This window comes from Alligator sinensis, unplaced genomic scaffold (assembly GCF_000455745.1).
Source record: "Alligator sinensis unplaced genomic scaffold, ASM45574v1 scaffold374_1, whole genome shotgun sequence".
Taxonomy (NCBI): domain Eukaryota; kingdom Metazoa; phylum Chordata; order Crocodylia; family Alligatoridae; genus Alligator; species Alligator sinensis.
In genome coordinates this window covers 123,282-141,521 of record NW_005842383.1, presented here as the reverse complement: position 1 = coordinate 141,521, position 18,240 = coordinate 123,282, and the positions used below count along the sequence as shown (strand labels likewise).

General features: G+C 40.9%; 1 protein-coding gene across 1 annotated transcript in view; it reads right to left on the bottom strand.

Moving 5' to 3' along the window:
- CDHR1 (cadherin related family member 1) overlaps positions 1–12,574 on the bottom strand; it is a 78,627-nt gene extending 66,053 nt beyond the window's left edge. The window contains exons 1-2 of the mRNA XM_006029516.1: positions 12,505–12,574; positions 11,656–11,751 (exon numbers count right to left, since the gene is read on the bottom strand). Of these exons, the coding sequence (XP_006029578.1) occupies positions 11,656–11,751; positions 12,505–12,565 (157 nt within the window). The 5' untranslated portion in view covers positions 12,566–12,574. The remainder of the gene's footprint in view (positions 1–11,655; positions 11,752–12,504) is intronic.
- Between the last annotated feature and the right edge of the window lie 5,666 nt (positions 12,575–18,240).

The window sequence follows — 18,240 nt, the reverse complement described above, 5'->3', positions numbered from 1 at the left end:
TTTAGGCATTCACATGAGGTGTGTACCATTGTCAAATATAAGCACCCTATTTTGCCATGTTCCACGTTAAAAATACTCCAAACACTGAATTTTGTATGATTTTAACTATAACTCAGGTCAGCTTCACTTGGGTTTAATCTCTTTTCAAAGCAAAATCAGACAGCACTACTGCAGGTTACTATCTCCTTAATTACCACCGATAACATAATATTACTCTGTTGTTGTAACTGTGGTGCTGTCAGCAGTATCTGTGTGCCAGATGGGTTCCCTTTTATATTCTCAGGTTTGTAATAAAACCTTCTCAAAGCTCGCTTGCTTACCCTGTGGATGCAGCAATGAACCTCTCTCAATAACAGCACCATGGAGTATTGGCACACTCAGCAACATGGCATTGGAGGATCATAGTTAGCCAATTTGATTGTTTCTGTATACGTATATACAGAGAGAGAGAGAGAGAGAGAGAGAGAAAGAAAGAGAGACTATTCTGATTAGTTTTCTGAAGAGTTAGTCATATTGCACTGCATCAGTGCATGGCATTTGCACAATAATCTCTGCTACTGGCCCTGTGCCAGAAACAGGGAGTGTCTTTTAATTAAAGATTATATTCTGCAAAAACTAACAGACACCTCTGCGAACCAACTCAACAAATCCCCAGTGAATAGTGAAAGCTTTCAGAACAGGCTCACAAAACTGCCATGTCACTTCATTTTCCCCTTGGGATTAATCAAAAGAGAAAAAACTAAAAACAATTTTGTAATTTAAAAAGTGAGTAGGAAAAGCCACTGGGTTGTTACACAAGATGTTTTCTTTCTCCCTATTCTTGCCCCTAAGTAAATAATTACAAAAAGGAAGGCAGAAAATCTTACATGTAGATATTTTTTTAAAATAGAGTGACACAGGTAGGTACGGAGATATCTACATCCTGTCTTAGCCTCTTAAAGAAGAGAGCTAATTTTCAAGTGCTGAACATCCAGCAGCTCCTGCTGATTTCAAATATACTCATTTTTAAAAGCTTGGTCTTCGCTGTTTAACAAGTGTAAGGCTAAATTCTTATCACATTTATATAGGTGTATATCTGAAGTAACTCCACTGATGTCATTGTTAACACAGTGTTTTTCTCACCCTCTTTTTCTTTTTACAATATTTCACTTCTTAATTACACTCTCACTTTCTGTACCTCTTCCCTTATCACTGTCTTTGTCCTATCTGTTTCCTTTCCAAATGCTGAACTGTTTCTTTGCCTTCCAACTGATTTCCTCTGCCTATCTGAGATGTCCTGCTATGGGTTTCTTGCACATTTGTCTATGTCAGCTGTTGAAGCTATGTTTGCTTAAAAAACCTAAATTTCATGTTTCAAGTGCCGTGAACACTAGTGATAAAAATAGCTCTTGACATTTGCAGTCTATTACACCTTTCACCTGCAGAAAGCGAATCACTTTAATTAAACTCAATGATACCATCATATGGCAAGCTCCTAATACCTCCATTATAAGAGACATGAAGTCACAAAGACAAGGGACATGTCTACGGTCTCATAGCCAAGTTGGTGACAACCAGTGGATCTTATCTCCTTTTCTTTGGGACGGGGACCATCTTTTGGAAGTGCGTTTGTTCACCACTTAGGACACTGGGGTCCATGGCTAGGGTTCCTGGACACTACCACAATACTAATAAAAAATACAGCTTTACTCGCTAGAAACATTCTATAGCAAGTGCAGCATACAGATTTTCAAAGAATATTGTATTCAAACACATATGAAAGTATTTTAACCTGGACTTATGCAAACCTACCTAGCCCACTAAAATATAAGTAGATGGGGGCAGAATAATAGGAAAGTAGGATCTACAGAGAGGAACATCCCCTTCCAGGTAAGTCAAATATTAGCTCTACCATTTGTCCTGTTATTATAAGTCTACACACTGCTTCTGTTGAAATCTCTTAAGGAAATTAAGATCTGCACATTTTCTAATAGCTCAAAATGATATAAAATATAGATGTTCATGTAAAGTGTGTGATTGTTGAAGTTTCTAAAGAGAAAATGAAGCCCCTCATCAATTTTCATATCTTATTTCCTTTCTGGGTATCACACACCCTTGCTTTTGCAAATGCAGGGTATTTAATGTGACATTTTCACTAGATTGTTTGATTGTAATTTCTCTACTGGTTCAGTCTCAGTTCCTAATATTAGCTGACTTATATTTTAATGCACAAATTCTCCATATAATTAACACTCCAAGAACACTTTTCAGCACAGTGTTAATTCAAATTAAAAATTAACTCTTGGCACATAGACTCTACTTACTGAAAAGTAAGTACATTAAAAATCCAACTAACATCTTACCTGTGGGTTCGAGCAAATAGCCTCTTCCTGTCAGACACATAAGCAAATAAAGCATTATTCATTCTAGGCACAGGGAAAATGCTGGTAAAGATCCTAGTCCTGAAGCTCTAACTTACTTGATTACTTTTATTAAAAACCTTTATTAAAGGCCAACTTCATTCCATAAATCTACTTTAGTCAACAGGGGGGGGGGTGTGAATTTGGGCCAATGAGTCTACTTGCATTACAATACATTATCAGGTCTAGAATTCTGAAAACAAATGTCCCCTCTGTCTTATTTTGCCTATTTTGTGTATTGACTTCTGGGTGTTGGCTGTGAGATGGTTTCTTGGTTATCCACCTTCATAAGATGTCTATGTGCCTGACAACAAGCAAATACTTGCCAGCCTTATGGGAATTTGCTGTTCCTGTCTCAGTCAAATTCCAATTGCATTATAGGAAGGGAAGGAAAATGAACTAGTTTCTTATTACCTTGTCCAAACACAGCCTATTTGATTCTCATTAACTGGTTCATAATGCATGAGTACATTCAGCCTGGCATTCAGTTCTCAAAACTTCCTTGTAACATGGACTGTATCTTGCAGGGTTTTTGCTTAACAATCTCCCTGCACATTTACTACCACTTAACTTTATCTATCTGACATTCATGATCAGGCAGCTCACCTCTTCTCTTGTTTTCATTGCTGGAACTGCTTAAAAAATGTGGAAACCACCATCTTGACTAACAAAACAGACATGTAACTGTGGTCCTCCCTACTCTCCCGAGTTAAAAACATAAACTGCTACAGAATGAACGAACATTTTCTGACTAGAGATTATCCTCTCAGTACAGAGGCTCTGAGACAAACATTTCTCACATAGGTGCTATATCACTTCCTCTCCTACTGGTGATAGCATAACATCCCTGTTGAAACTACAACAATTGATTTAATAATTTTAGGAGGATATTTAATGCATTTACAGATGTCTTCAATACAACAACGTGACTAGAACCAAGGATGGAGCAAACACCACATGACCAGTCAGCTGTTTATGAATCACCAGCAAGTGCCCTATTGATCCAGTACCCTTTAAATGGCAGAACATGCTTCATTATGGTGTTGTACTCACCCTTCTACATCACTGCAGAAGATACTGCTGTTTCAAGACCTTGCATTTAATTGCATATAATTTTCTCTGGAAAGGGTTCTTTTAGGGCTGAAAACCTCCCTGTCTCAGTTGAGAGGTGAATGTTTTTGAAAAGTCTGTCTTCAACTAATTCAATCATTTTGGAGTAATTAGAACGCGAACTGATGATATTATTCAGGATTTAAAGACACTGGACAACTTAAGAATGATTTGGACTGGAAATTCCAGGTCTGCTATGTCCTGTGTCGGTACCTAGCTTGCAGCAAGATTTGCTAAATGTAAAGTGAAAAATGATTGACCTTTTCACTCCTGCACGTCTCTTTTTGGAGAAAATGAGTGACTGGGAATAAGTTATAGATGGTGGGTTCCTGGGGGAATTCTTATGGTTCAAATACTTTGGAGATGGATGAACTACAGAAATACCTGGAGAGAGAGGGCAGACTAGTTGGCAGGCAGTAGTAGCTTATGGAAGGGTTTCTGAGCTGGGATGGAAAGAATAGGAGATAGTAGCAGAAATCTGGAGCAGTGCAGCAATTAGTAGCTGGACTGCAACAAGGACAGTAGGAGCTGGGGAGCATTTGGCAGGAAACAGTAATGATGAAGAGATAGGTGGTAAGAAAACCAGACTAGTAGGAAAGAAGCAGTGAAAAAGAGCCAAGAGCAGGAGCTCAGGAGCAACAAAGGAAGCTGAAAAGATCCAGCAAGCAGCTGGGATTGCAGTTGTGCTGGGCTGCAGAGAATAGCTACAACTGCATGGAAGACAGGGATAGGGGAGAAATAGGAAAGAAGAGCAGTGAAGGATGAGAAGAGGATCTTCTGAGCTTCCTGGGTGGCAGGACTCTGTGCAAACAAAGAATTTTTGTTTTGTGAGAGTGCTGGGAGCCCTCAGCCATATAGGTGTTGCCAATGTGGAGGTATACGTGGGCACTTCTGTGTCTTGGCCTGCAGCCGTACACGGGGCAGCGTCAGTGACACAGCAGCTGCTACTTCATGCCTCCCCATAACTTGGTGCCTGGGGCTGGTGCCCTAGTTGCCCCCTCTAGCTCTCCTATGGTTTCATCGAGCCATTCTGATTGTACAGGTCTTAAGAAATAACAGACATTAAGATGCCAACCCGCTTGTGCAAGGTACAGTATTTTTCTGACTAATTTAACAGCATGTGTGAATTGGACATGCATATATGTATACAACTGCACTGTTTAACACTGAGGGTCTCTCTCTACTTGCCCAGCAAACTTTTTCTTCCCTGGCATCAGCAGATGCTTGGAAATTCTGGTTGCTCTTCCATTGGCCCTTCATTGCCTACACTTCTCTGTCTAGAATCCTTTGTGAGGCTATAAACCGACAAATCTTTTATAGAATTTGGAAGCTGTGAGTTTATACACTGAAATAGTAATTTATTAACATTTAATTACAATGGTAGTATTAAGTAATGCCTGAATAGATGAGTCAAAATTCCAAATATAGAGATTTTAGATTATGTTTTGTACAGGGTGGTTTGGATAGCGATGATCCTGCCTCAGGCAGGGGGTTGGACTAGATGACCTCTGGTGTATGATTCTATGTGCTCAGCAATATCAAATTAAAGCGACTGGAAACAATATTGTGCACCCCATTTCTTTCTATAATTCCATTCTAGTGGGATTATACAACTAGTTTAAACAACTAACCCTTCCCCCCTTCAGTACTCTGCATTCTTCCAGTTGTGCCAAGCTTTAGACAGTTACCTGCCTGTGCAATCCCAGTCCAACTGAGAAGGTAAACAACATACAGCATTTTTATAATCTTACTCTGCTAAAAGAATGTAAATTTTAAAAAGTTTTTAAAGCCAGGTGCATGGCCTGGTGGTTTCACTCAGACCCTGGAAGCAACACCACCAGCATTCTGCACTGAGACCTATCTCTTAGAGAAGAAGAAAGAAGCACCTATGGCTATTTGCTCCCACTAAAGGGACCTGACAGACATGGGGAAAAAAACCCAAAACAAAACAGCACTTTACCAGAAGAGGCAGTGCACTGTGGCTGCAAGAATGCACGGACATTTATCACCCAAATTATCGGTCACATCAGGCTGATTTCCGATACAGTTAATTTTCTTTATATCGATGCCAATCCAATAGCGGACCAATGTGTTGGTGCACCTCTACTAACAGCAGTTGTCATATTCTTTCTAGCCCAGCTCAGGAAAGGAAGTCCTGAAATCACAGTACAGCGAGGTTTGGGGAGCGCCCAAATTAGAGAACCCCCATATCTTGGCTTCTGAACAACAATCCAAAGTCTTCTGCTTCCTTGAGAGCTGCCTCAATAATTTTCAAAAGGGATCTGAGCCTAAGTAAACTAAGCATCTCCTCAATGCCTCACCTCAAAAAAACCCTTCTAGCTGGGACTCTGCAGAAACATCCTTGGAGTCAAGCCAAAAAACCTCTCTCTCTCAGGTGTGTAACTGCAATGAGCTTCTGTGGGCCATATCTCAGTTATCATTCATTCTGACTCAAATCCAAACTTCAATGAATTCCAACTTCACATTAACTCAATCGAGGTTATTTTTTTCAGCCATTCACCCTTAAGGCAGGAGCTCAGGAATCAAACAATGAGGCTATTTTTAAATGTAGCAGACTTTGGCTACAGAAGTAAACCCCTTCTACAAGTTATCTGAATGTTTGCTGCTTGGATCTTAAAGTACATTCACTGGAGATTTACCAGTACATAGAACATGTTAAATGGATGAAAGAGGCCATATTTAATGTACTCAGGGTTTAATTATTGTTTTAAACAATTTATAATATAATTGATTGATACAGATATGACTGCTCTGGTGTTAGTCCTTTAGTCACTGTCCCTCTATTTAAAGTTGGGAGCTTTAGTGGAAGCAGTAGTCATTCCAAACTTGCCTGTTATTTCCTAGCTATTTGTAGCCCTTCCTTGCAGTTTAGGTTGATGCAGCAGGGTAAATTTCTCTGTGACTGAAATTATAAGTTAGAGACCCACTTGCTTTGGTGGGCAATGACATTTGTCTGTTTTTTAAATTTGCTCTGATTTTAGCAGTTAATGGCTAAGTGCCCCAATGTCAGTCCTGAATGGAGAGAAAGCAAGCTATGATTTATTTCCATGACAGTCGGTGCACTCCACAGCATTACTGATGGCATCTGGGGGTTGCTTTGGTCAGCTAAATTTTTGCTGGCCTTTGATTGCAAACTCTAACAGGCTGAACACAAATTTAACATTTCACTCTTCTCAGTGGGTGTATCTACATGTGCACTTTACTGTGGAGTTGACTAATTAGCTCCACAACAAAGTGTTACCAACTACATGTGTGCTGGTATTAGGGCACAGTAAATTTATTAACTCTGCCATTAGGGACAGTTCTATCTTACAGCAAAGCCATTTATTGTGCTGCAATGCATGTGTGGACAGTGATTGGGACAGCAGTACTTTAAGCAAGAGCAGAGTACCCTTGGGCTGGCAGCAGGCCCAGGGGTCAGCCACAGAGCTCCCAGGGCTGCTCCACCTTGGCTCAAAGTGCTGCTGTCCTGTGCATGTGTGTAGATATTGCACCTGGAAGCAGTGTGCTCCAGAGCAAACTGCTCCAGAATTTATCACGTCGCATTGATTGCATGTGTAAGTGCTCCCACTGAGTGGTGAAGCTCTACTTTATTGCTATAGCCATGCTAATCCCCCTGGAATATACTTACGTCTGGCAAATATTGCATTTCAAGGGCTTATTGTTACATCAGTGGCAAAACAAGCCAGGATGGCACCCAGAGCCAACTCTGTGGGAGAGTTGGGGGACCTACAGGTCTGAGAGTTGGGAGTGGGGAGGTGCTGGGCAGGAGAGCAGCAGCCTTACCCATGCTGGGAATTTCTAAACAGTCCTGGCTGAGCTGCTTCCCCCACACATGGTCTGCGCACCTGGCTGTCACTTTTACAGTAACAGCAGCCAGGAACTGTTTTGGAGTTCCCAGCATGGCAATTCTGTCAGGGCATGGACTCTGTGGGGATGAAGGATAGTCTGGTGCCCCTCCTTAACTTGGTGCCTGGGGCAGGTACCCATCTCACCCACTCCTAATTACATTCTGTGTTACATCCTTTTTCTCCTCTTTGTATATGCAGAGGAGGAAGGGAAATAGAAACTGTTGCCACTATCCCATTAGTGGGGAGAACTGGAGAAGCCTCCCTTTCAGTTTCTAGAACGGCTGCAGGTGACTCAAGACTTGTGTTGCTGCAGTTTGCCCCCACTAGGAGTGGGCCTGCTTCCTGAAGCTGCAGGGACCTTGCTGCTACTTGCAAGTGGATGGGATTATTTTTCCAGTTGTGTCTGCCCTGTTAGAGAGAAATTCCATTGCCTGTATACTGAACACCACTGAAATGCAGTTTTTTTTCTGGTGGAGAACAACTTGTCATAGGCAAACAACAATGGGATGGCAAGATTTTTTTCCCAAGCCACCCTCTATAAAATAGACTGCAGGAAGTTAGGGAAGGATTTTCCAAAGCAATAAAGTTTTCTATTGATTTTAAAATGGAAGAGCTAGGCAAATGCTAAGTGCTTTTGAAAAGTCCCTTTTCCTTTAATTCCAATCAGAATACACAGGACGTGCAGCTTTCACAACTACTAATCTAGACTCAAATTCAAAAAAAGAGCTTGGGTATCTGTATCACATTTAAGTCCAAAACTGCTGTCTTGAAACCCATTCAGTTACCACGTCAGAAGTCCCTACACTCCAAAGATACTTCAGTTTTTACTTTAATTTCCCAAATGTAAAGTTCTGTTTTGTATATGCCTTGATATACTTCAGTTTTCATGGACTTGAGCAGCTGAGAGCCAAGTTCATACTGAAACTGAGATAGGATTCAGAAATTAGGCATTGCTGAAGACCTAACTCAGCTGGTCTTGAATCCATAGAAGTTCTTATGCCTAATAACACAAATTTAGGATTGGGCTCTGCATAAACACAATGGTTACTGCCTCCTTCTTTAAAACCCATGCAGTGGAAAAGGAGATGGTGGTGCCCCTTCTTTTATACATTATCTTATTGGTGGTGGCATTTGGTCAAGAAATGGGAGATATGGATTCAGTTTCCTGCTTTACCCTCAGACCTGCATCTCCTACCTGGAGAGTGCCTTTACAACCAAGCTATAGGACATTCTATAGGTACTATAAGGGAGAGATACTCTTCTTGCTCCAATATCTCTTTATATATCTTTGCATGGAACAGCCAATAATCAGAATACTTAAGCAGTCCCTCAAGGAGGGACCAGAATCCAGGTTTCACTCAGCCATCAAGTGAGTGTCTCAATCACTAGGCTAGAGAGTCATTTTACTGCTTCCTTGTTCTCTTTCTGGCCCAATACATCATCAATTCTTTTCTGTTCAGTGGAACAGCCTCAAGAGGATGGTTGAAGAGTATTCCCACAACAGAGCAGCCTATAGCTTTGTGGTACAAGGTGCTCTCCTCACCAACTGTATTTTGAAAGAAAAGACTGAGCTCTGATTTTGAAATAAAGGTCATAGACACCTGCTTTCAGAAAACAGTTCTGTACTGTGTTGCCAGTTGAAGGAAGGTACCTCCCTGCAGCTCAAAATTAGGCACCTAAATCCTAGAGAGGGAGAACATTTAAGAGAGATCTCTGGGCTCAGCTATTTCTATTACCACATTTGCTTGAATCCAAGATGAGAGGGCCTCATATGACATGGGGAAAAAGAGTCCTTCGTCTTGGAATCCAGTGCGAGGCTGCAAGGGGGCAGGCAGCTTCTGTGGTTCTGGCTCTGGCCCTGACCCTGCCGTCTCTCTTCCCCCAGTCTTTCCCTTTTGCCCTTGATATTTAATGTTGCTCTGCACTGGCAGGTTGTGTCCCTACTCCACCTGGAGGCACGGAGCATGGCCCCAGCCCAGATTAGTAGCCTGGGTAAGGGGAGACAGGGGGAAGGGGGCTGGGGACCCAAAGCTGCAGAGGGGCAGGTGGGGGAGGGCGGGGAAGTCTGCAGGGGAGCAAGCACAAAGGGAGTTACGAAAAGCAATGGCAAGTGGGGGGGAGCATTGGACGGGGGCCATAGCTTCAAGTACCCCTTCCAACTACCTCCAGCACTGGGGGAACCAATTTAAGATGCCCCACTAATAATTAGACTCTATACATGGAAAATCATAACAAATTTATACATTTTCCATAAACAGAATGTAATTATTGGGGAGGGGGGGTCATCTTAAATTTAGGACTGTCTTGGATTCAGGTAAATAAGGTATCTAGGCAGTTCCACATTCCATGTGTTAGGTGTTAGGAGTCTTACTGTGAGGTATCTAGCTTTTCCTGTGCCTCCTAGAAAGTTTTCCTCCCCTATAGAGACCCTAGGGTAACATAATAATCCAGAGTTGCACATCTAAAAGGCCAAAGTTCTTAATTTCATAGATTTCATAGACATTAGGGCTGGAAGGGACCTTGGAAGATCATCGAGTCCAGCTCCCTGGCCCAGGGACAGAAAGTCACCAGGGGTCATAGGATCCCAGCAAGATAAACATCCAAATTTCTCTTGAAGGCATTCAAAGTAGGTGCTTGAACCACCTCTGATGACAGGCTATTCCAGACCTTGGGGGCTCGGACAGTAAAGAAGTTCTTCCTTATGTCCAGCCTGAAATGGTCTTGGAGGAGTTTATGAGCATTTGACCTTGTTATCCCTTGGGGTGCTCTGGTGAACAAACGTTCCCCCAGATCCTGGTGAGCACACCTTATAAACTTATAGGCAGCCATCAGATCACCCCTGAGCCTGCACTTTTCGAGGCTGAGGAGTCCCATAGCTCTCGGCCTCTCATCATAAGCTCTGTTTTCCTGACCTCTGATCATGAGTGTGGCTCTCCTCTGCACTCTCTCAAGTTTCTCCACATCCTTTTTGAATTGTGGAGCCCAAAACTGGATGCAGTACTCCAGCTGTAGCCTCACCAAGGCCAAGTACAACGGAAGAATGACGTCTTGGGACTTGCTTGAGAAACATCTATGGATGCAAGCCAGCATTTTGCTCACTGTACTAGCTGCAGCATCAAATTGATGGCTCATGTTCATCTTGTGGTCAATTATGACCCCCAAGTCCCTTTCATTCGTAGTGCTAGCCAGCATAGCACTGCTGAGCCTATAAGCATGCTGCGGGTTTTTCTTCCCGAGGTGGAGAACCTTGTAATTTAGCCTCTAGAAACTATAGTCAAATAGGAGTAAACACAAAATAGAGACCAAGTACACTATTTTGGCTCTAGAAGGAAAGGAGCTCATTGCCATTAGATTTCTACTATAAAATTATTACATTTGGGCTAGTTGGTAATTATTTTTCCCTGTGAAAATAAATTATGAAAGCCTACAAGTTTTTACTCCTGTAATGCTGACATTTTTCTTCACAATTTTTTAGTTCTCATCCAAAAGGAAGATTCTTTTTTGTCACCTGAAAACTTAAAAAGTCAGCTTTTGAATTTTCACTAAATCCCTAACTACTTTTTTAATCAAAATTGATTTCTGTGATCTCTCTCCTTAATGAACATTTTTAAAAATAAAAATCACTATGACAGAAAGTTTTCAAATTTAAATATAAAAAGTGTGAAAGTTACTTGAAGCAAATCCTTCTGTCATCTCTCATTTACATTTCAACGTACACTTTGCCTTATGCGCTTCTTGATGAAGACTCAAGGTGAAGTTAATCATTAGCAATATGTTTACTTTACATAAGCATCTGCTTAGGTTGACAAGAAAACCTCTCAATGCCACAAATTATTTTACCTGTCAGAAATGCTCGTGCTTGTGCTGCTCTGGGTGGATCAGGCGATCAACAGTGTGTGACCAACAAACTCGTTATTTCAAAATACAGTTCATATTCATATACATTACTTTGCTTCTTTCTTGGACCTGATGAAGCATGCTTGAAGCCTGGAAGCTTGTCTCTTTTCTCACCAAACCACTTAAGATGGTCCAACAAAAGATATTACCTCACCTCACAAAACTTTGCATTCAAACATGTCATTTTAAATGAAGTGAGGGAGAAAGAAAATAAACATTTAAATGTATCAAATGGAAAACCAATAGAAGATTTTGGGGACATGTTAACAGTAGCTACAACAGAATAACTGTAGTGCTTCCCCTTATTTTTTAACAAGTGAAGCAACAAATGGCATCAGTTTTAGCATTTATTTAAACATAGGTACTGTAATACTGACCAACAGATGTGTCCTCTGAAAGGCTGAGAAGTGCCATGTTCCCATTTGTGCTGCTTGGTCCATTATCAAAGAAATAGGGGGCATAATTTGCATGAACTGAAATTAAAACAAAACATAACCTGAAGAAAAACATTTAATAATAAACTGCAGTAACCTGATTTTTTTCTACTCTGCCTCTCAGCATAAAAAAAAATACAATCACTTGAGGGAATAATATGAGTGCATAGCATAACCAATTACGCTAATGAACTTCTTCCCTTTCAAAATAAAGATATGGTACCTGTACACATAAATTATACCTGTATAGTATAACACCAGCAGTTCAGTTAACAACATATGAAGAACATGAATTAAAAAAAAAAGAAACACAGGATCCTTCTGAAGAATCTCAAACCTTCAAAAAACTGATTCTTGCAAAATTAACCTTCACTGCCACTCACCATAACTGTAAACAGCTCCTTTACACTGTGTGTGTTTGACATTTTACTATTGGGTAAGCAACCAATCCAATAGTCTAAACATATTGTTTTAAATTATGTCTACTATATGAGCAACAAGCCATAATTAAACAGTTACTTACTTGCTGCCAGATAACAGCAAAGTTAAAAAAAACAAAAACAAAAGCAACAAATTAGTTGTCATTCTACTCACTGACAGTTATAGAATCAAAATAGTCAATTTGAAACAAAATGCAAATATACAAGCATACAAACATAACATATACACATTAATCAGTATTTCAGGAAATAATTTAAGATCCACGTTACCACATCAATAAGGATTATTACAAGATTTAAGGTTATTCCGTATCCTATATATTTAATTGACAAAGTGATTTGTTGTACTCACCCAGGCAAACATGCACCAAACAGAGAACGAAGAATGGAGTGAAATGCCTTACATGCTTCATCCTACTGAAGAAAGGGCTAGTTTCTTCTCTGTTCGAAGGTTTGTTTTGGTTTGGTTTGGGGGTTTTTTTCTGTCTGAAGGGACTGAAATTGTCCTTCAGACTGGTGCGGTGATGAAATGTGAGAGGCAGGAACAGATGTTAAGATGTTAAGCGGATGACACGTCTTAATTTCTGAGGAATTTAAAGAAGCTCCTTCCTACCACCTAATTAGACCAATTACTTTGCAGGGAACTGTGGGACTCTTTTTGAGACAAGGCATGGAGGAATCAGTATCACTCTCAAAGGGTCTGTTGATTGTATTGTACTTATGTTGCCTAATGAACCCCTCTTGACTTCCAGAAGGAAGGTAAAGTTCAGTTTTTTAAATGCATCTTTTATTTTCTAATTTACTTTTCTGTTTTCTAAGAAGTAATATGGTTTTTATTTATTTTACATTTAAACTAACAAGTAAGAATTTCAATATATAAAATGGTAAGCAGCAATACCTTAATATCGACACTTTGAAAGGAGTCTGTCACAGCTGTTAAAGCAGAAAATATCATGTACAGAAGCCATCAGTTGTTCTTCTGTCCATGAAATAGCCTAAAGATAGTAATTAAAAAGTGCTTGGATTTCTATTAGGTTTTTGATGCATCCTTTAGAGCAAGTAAATAATTTTTGACCAACACACTGCATTTTTCACCTGTATCCCAAAAGAAAGTACCAATGAAATAGGTTTTGTATGCAAGGCTGTCTGTTTTATTCAATTAAAACATGAATTTTTAGAGGGCACTTTATTTGCAATAATTTAAAAAACAGAATTCAGTAAATGGAGGGAGAAGAAAGCCACACTGGAAAGTACTTCTACGTAGAACTTAAGAGCTCCTGCTTAAGAGGAACCTGGCAAATAGCAATGATTAGATACCTTCTGGGACATGTGTGAACTGTGATGTACCCATTGAAATTCAGTTTAATGGAGAAATTATTTCCTTTTTAGGAATTTACTCATATATTTTACAATGGTTTTTTTGAGTTAATGGAAGATATGGTACTGAGAACACTTAAAACTTAGTAAGAAACCACATTTTGTCAAGATATTTTAATACATCATTTTGCTCTTCAAGTGTGTTGTAAGTTTTATTTTCTTCTGACAGATATGAACTGAATGGGACTGGGAAGAAAGGACATTTGGAGAAAGAGCCACATCACCACACCTGTTATCCCCAAAGGTATTAAGTAACATTCTTGTTAGTTCTCAGTAAAGCCAGAAAATGCCAACCAATCAAAGAATTAATGAACCTCTAATTGTCTAAAGGTGGTTTTCTCTAGGTCATGCCCATTGGTCTTAACCCATAGCACAGCATTTAAGCACATGCATAATTTTAGAAGGACAACCAGCAAGTATTTTTCTGGGTTGCTTCATTGGTGATGCTATGGAGAATTTGTTCAGTTCATAGAATCTGACCATGGAACAGCTTCAGGTTCAGAAAGATACTACCATCACATCAATACAGGAACTGAGCCACTGGAAGACTTCTGACTCCTTCCTTAATCAGTTCCCTCCTTAATTATGGAGCCGTCTCTAAATAGAGTAGCCACAGAAAGCTAGGAAGAGTGGGAGGAGGAAGATGTTCTGTAGAGGTGGCCTCTTTTCTTCCTTAGAAGCCCAATTTGGTGGCTGAATCTCTGAATCCGAATTGAATCAGGAGACCCTTTAATCTCTCCAAATCGAATTGGAACCCTCCAAATTGATTCAGATAGATTTGGAAAGATTCAACGATTTGGACATAGACACAGCTATAAATGTTTTTTCTACATACCTCAAGGTACCAGGTGGCTTATGAATGCTGTGATGCTGGGGTGGATGGAGTATCCCACAGAAGCATGGGGTAGGGAGAAGGGGGGGTCCCCAGCACGCTCGGCAGCAGACCCGGAAGGGGACCAGAAGCACTTCTGCTCCATTTCCAGGTCCACCGGGGAGCACGCTAGGGGGCTCCCCTGTACTTCCCTGGCTCAGTGATAGGTGCCTTCTGGGTCAGGGAGCACCTGGGGTCCCTCTGTGGGCAATCACTGAGCCAGAAGGGCGCAGGAGGGTCCCCCAGCACACCCAGTGGCAGACACAGGAGTGGACTGGAAGTACTTCTGGTCCACTTCCAGGTTCACTGCCAAGCACGTGGGGGCCCCCCCACTGTGCTCGTGTGGGACATTTCATCTGCCCCAGCATTGCAGCATTCATGAACTGCACCTGGTACCTTGAGGTATGTAGAAAAAAACATTTAAAGCTGTGTCCATGGCCGAATCCCAATTCTCTGAATCGGCATCAAATCTTCAGATTCAGATTTGGCCAAATTGAATAGGGGACGGTGATCCAAATCAATGAATTGAATCACTGTCCCAGATTTGGGCCAAATCCTAATCCAAATCAAATTGAATATGGCCCATTTTGCACACCCCTACCCTAAATCTTTTTCAACAATACAAAGTGCATTGAGAAATAGACCTTGATAAACATATATAATTCCCAATGCATATACTTATAATTGTGTGTGTGTGTGTGTGTGTGTGTGCGCGCACATACCCACCCCTTCTTTAACACCCAAAGACACCAGGAAGCCAGAATCTGGGAGAAGTCTTCAGAAAAGCGATACCAGTGGTAAAGATGCATTGTCCTGGAGCATTCCCAAATTCTCTCGTAAAAAGGGTTTCCTGGTCTGCAGGGACAATTCCAGTGAAGAATATTGCACATCTCTATAACATTCATAATGGATTGTATGCCTCTAACATGATAAATAGGATATGAAAAATATAGTAGTTCATTACTTCCACCATCTCTGGGTAACTCTAGAGTGCTCTGAAAGTTGTATTATTAATATTAATTATTTTTCTTATCCACAAAGACAGCAACACTAAAATAATGTGGAGTAATAACAACATACAAAATCACCTACATGCTGTCCAGGAAAAAATATGTGGCCTGTCTATCACCTGGAGAGATGAATGCCAGGCTGTCAGCAACAACATTGGTTTCATGAGAAAAGTGAGGCTCAATGTATAGCTCAAAAGGAAGTGTAACAGTGGTGGCTGGGGTAGTTAGTACCAATATACAAACTAAAATGCAGGCAGTCCTTGGATTTACGACACAATTGGTTCCTGAAAACTGCGTCTTAAGTCAAAACGTTGTCAGAACCAATTTTCTCATAAAAAAACAATGTTATAAATGGGGGATTGGTTTCTGAACCAAGGCCTGATACCCTATTTTCACCAAAAATACCCCAGAATTTTGTACTCGATCAATTATAGATGAGTTATATAGCTACATTAATGTATTTTTATTGTAAATAGTAATCATAATGATTTGAAAGGACTTCTTTGAAGTGACTTTGCTGCACTTTTTGAAGGGCTCCTGGTTGGACTTTTTGAACAGTTCTTGGCTGGAGTCTTCTCAGGAGTTCTGACTGCAGGTTTTTCTGGACTCTTGTCTGCTTTTTTAAAGAAAGTGTCCAAGGAAGTTTGGACGGATGTTCTCCAGAGAGATGAGCAATGCAGCGAACTTGTTCGCTGGCATGGCATCCCATTGGATCAAGCGTTGTAAAGTCAAAACTGATGTCATAAAGTTGAAACAGGTGCCAATTTATAAACGTTGTAAGCGTGAAATGTTGTAACTCGAAATGTTGTAAGTTGAGGACTGTCTGTATGCTGCCTTTGGTGAAGTTGAAGGGAATGGTGTTGTGAGTAAGAAATATTTACATGTATCTTTGCAAAAGCATGATCTTGATTTGTTCATTTTTGCTATCTTGTTTTTTTCAGATTCTTTCCATATTTCACCTCCTTTCTCCTAGCAGGTCACATTCTAAAAGGCTTGAGGGAATGGTTTAACTCCAATGAAAGAAAACAAGGAATTTTTTATTTTTTCTTACAGGGTAACTTACCAGCAAAGGTGGTAGGAAGCTTCCCCTTTAGTCTCTTAAACTAAGAACAGAGATCACATTTGTTCCTGGACAAGCTGTACGTATGTTTGTCATAGAACAGAAATATTTCAGGATTGGTGTATGCATGTATCACCCTTCTAATGAGGGTTTAGTGAGCTCTTGAATACATTGCTTCTTTTATTCCATTGATTCAATGATGCAATCCAGGTATAACTATTCAGACACACTTTGTGATGTCCTGGGATAAACTGATAGTACTTCTTATCCCATGAACTTTTTTAGGATTTATCCAAGGTTAATGGTTATGCATGTTTGAACAACTGTACTTTTGTCCTGGGATAAAATGGCTTAATCTGGGCCAATGCAACATCTGTTTTGGATTTTCAAAGCAGCTGGGTAAATGATTCTTACTGGAAGCATCTACGCATGCATTTGATCCAGAATCAGTTTACTTGTGAGTAAACGCTCCTGGGCAGGCATCTACATATGCAGGGAAGCGGGACCAGATTTGCTGCTAATGGTAGCAAACTGCTTCTGCTTTCTGGGGCCATGCAATGGGCCCTTGCTGCCACCAGGGGGAGCTCTAGTCTCTTCGTGGGTGCTAGCCTAGGGTCTGGCAGGGAGCACTGGGCTAGGAGACAGCTGTCTTCTGGCTGGGCCTGGGACATTACACTGTTCCCCCTGGGGCTGCCAATTAGGAGCAGGAGACTTCTAAAGAGCTGCAGAGAAGGGGCAGGTCCCAGCCCCCTGCCCTGATCTGCTAGTGAGGCAGCTAGCAGTGAGCTGCCTCACCAGCAGATCTGGGCAGGGGGCTGGGACCTACCTTACCTCTGAAGCTCTTTCTAAGCCTGGTGCCTCAATCACCCAATGGGGCACGGAGCTGGGACCTGCCCCTGAGCAAAATAGTTCCCAGACTCCACTCCATGATTGCAGAGTGGAGGCTGGGGAGCCTGTTCCCCACCCTGCTCCACAATCATGGAGCTGAGTGTTGAACAGGCCCCCTAGCCCCTGCTACCAGGGAGCTCCCAGCACCAGCTCAGTGGTCATGGGGCCAGGGCTGGGAGATCCTTATCTCCCAGCCCAAGCTATGCTGTCATGGGGCTTGGGCTGGGACACCCTTATCTCCCATGGTTATAGGGCCGGTGCTGGGAGATAAGGGTCACACTACTATATGAAGAAGTCTTATTCCAAGACCTCTGTAACTGTAGATTTTATCCTGGAAGGTAGTGTGGAGTAAAATAGGGGCATGTTACTCTGGTTACAGTTGCTCTTAACACATACGAGGCTGAATAAAAACATCCTTGAAGACCTCAGCCTCATAATCTATAGGAAATACAAAAGAGAACTCCTTGAAGGAAAAGGGGCATTCATATTCATAAGCATATTTATGCAATGACAGTTCCCATAATGGGATACAGTAGTACCATTTTGGGATGATAACTTGTTCCAAGCTGGTAATGAAGAACTGCGTATGTTAAACTCACTGTCATTGCAACTGACACTAGTTAGCACCTGTGTTGGCAATCTGAGCAGAGGAAGAAAATATGGACACAAATGTTATTGTCCACATTATGTATGATCACTTCATATCAGTCCAAGTCACATTATCTAGGCATTCTGGAAAAGCCTGCCTACAGGATGTTTATTTGGTGGATAAATATGGGAATTCACTTTCCTAAGATTTTTATGAGGAAATATAGTAATTATATATTATTATAGTAAATATAGTAAAGTAAATATATATTTACTTTTCACCAAGTAAATATG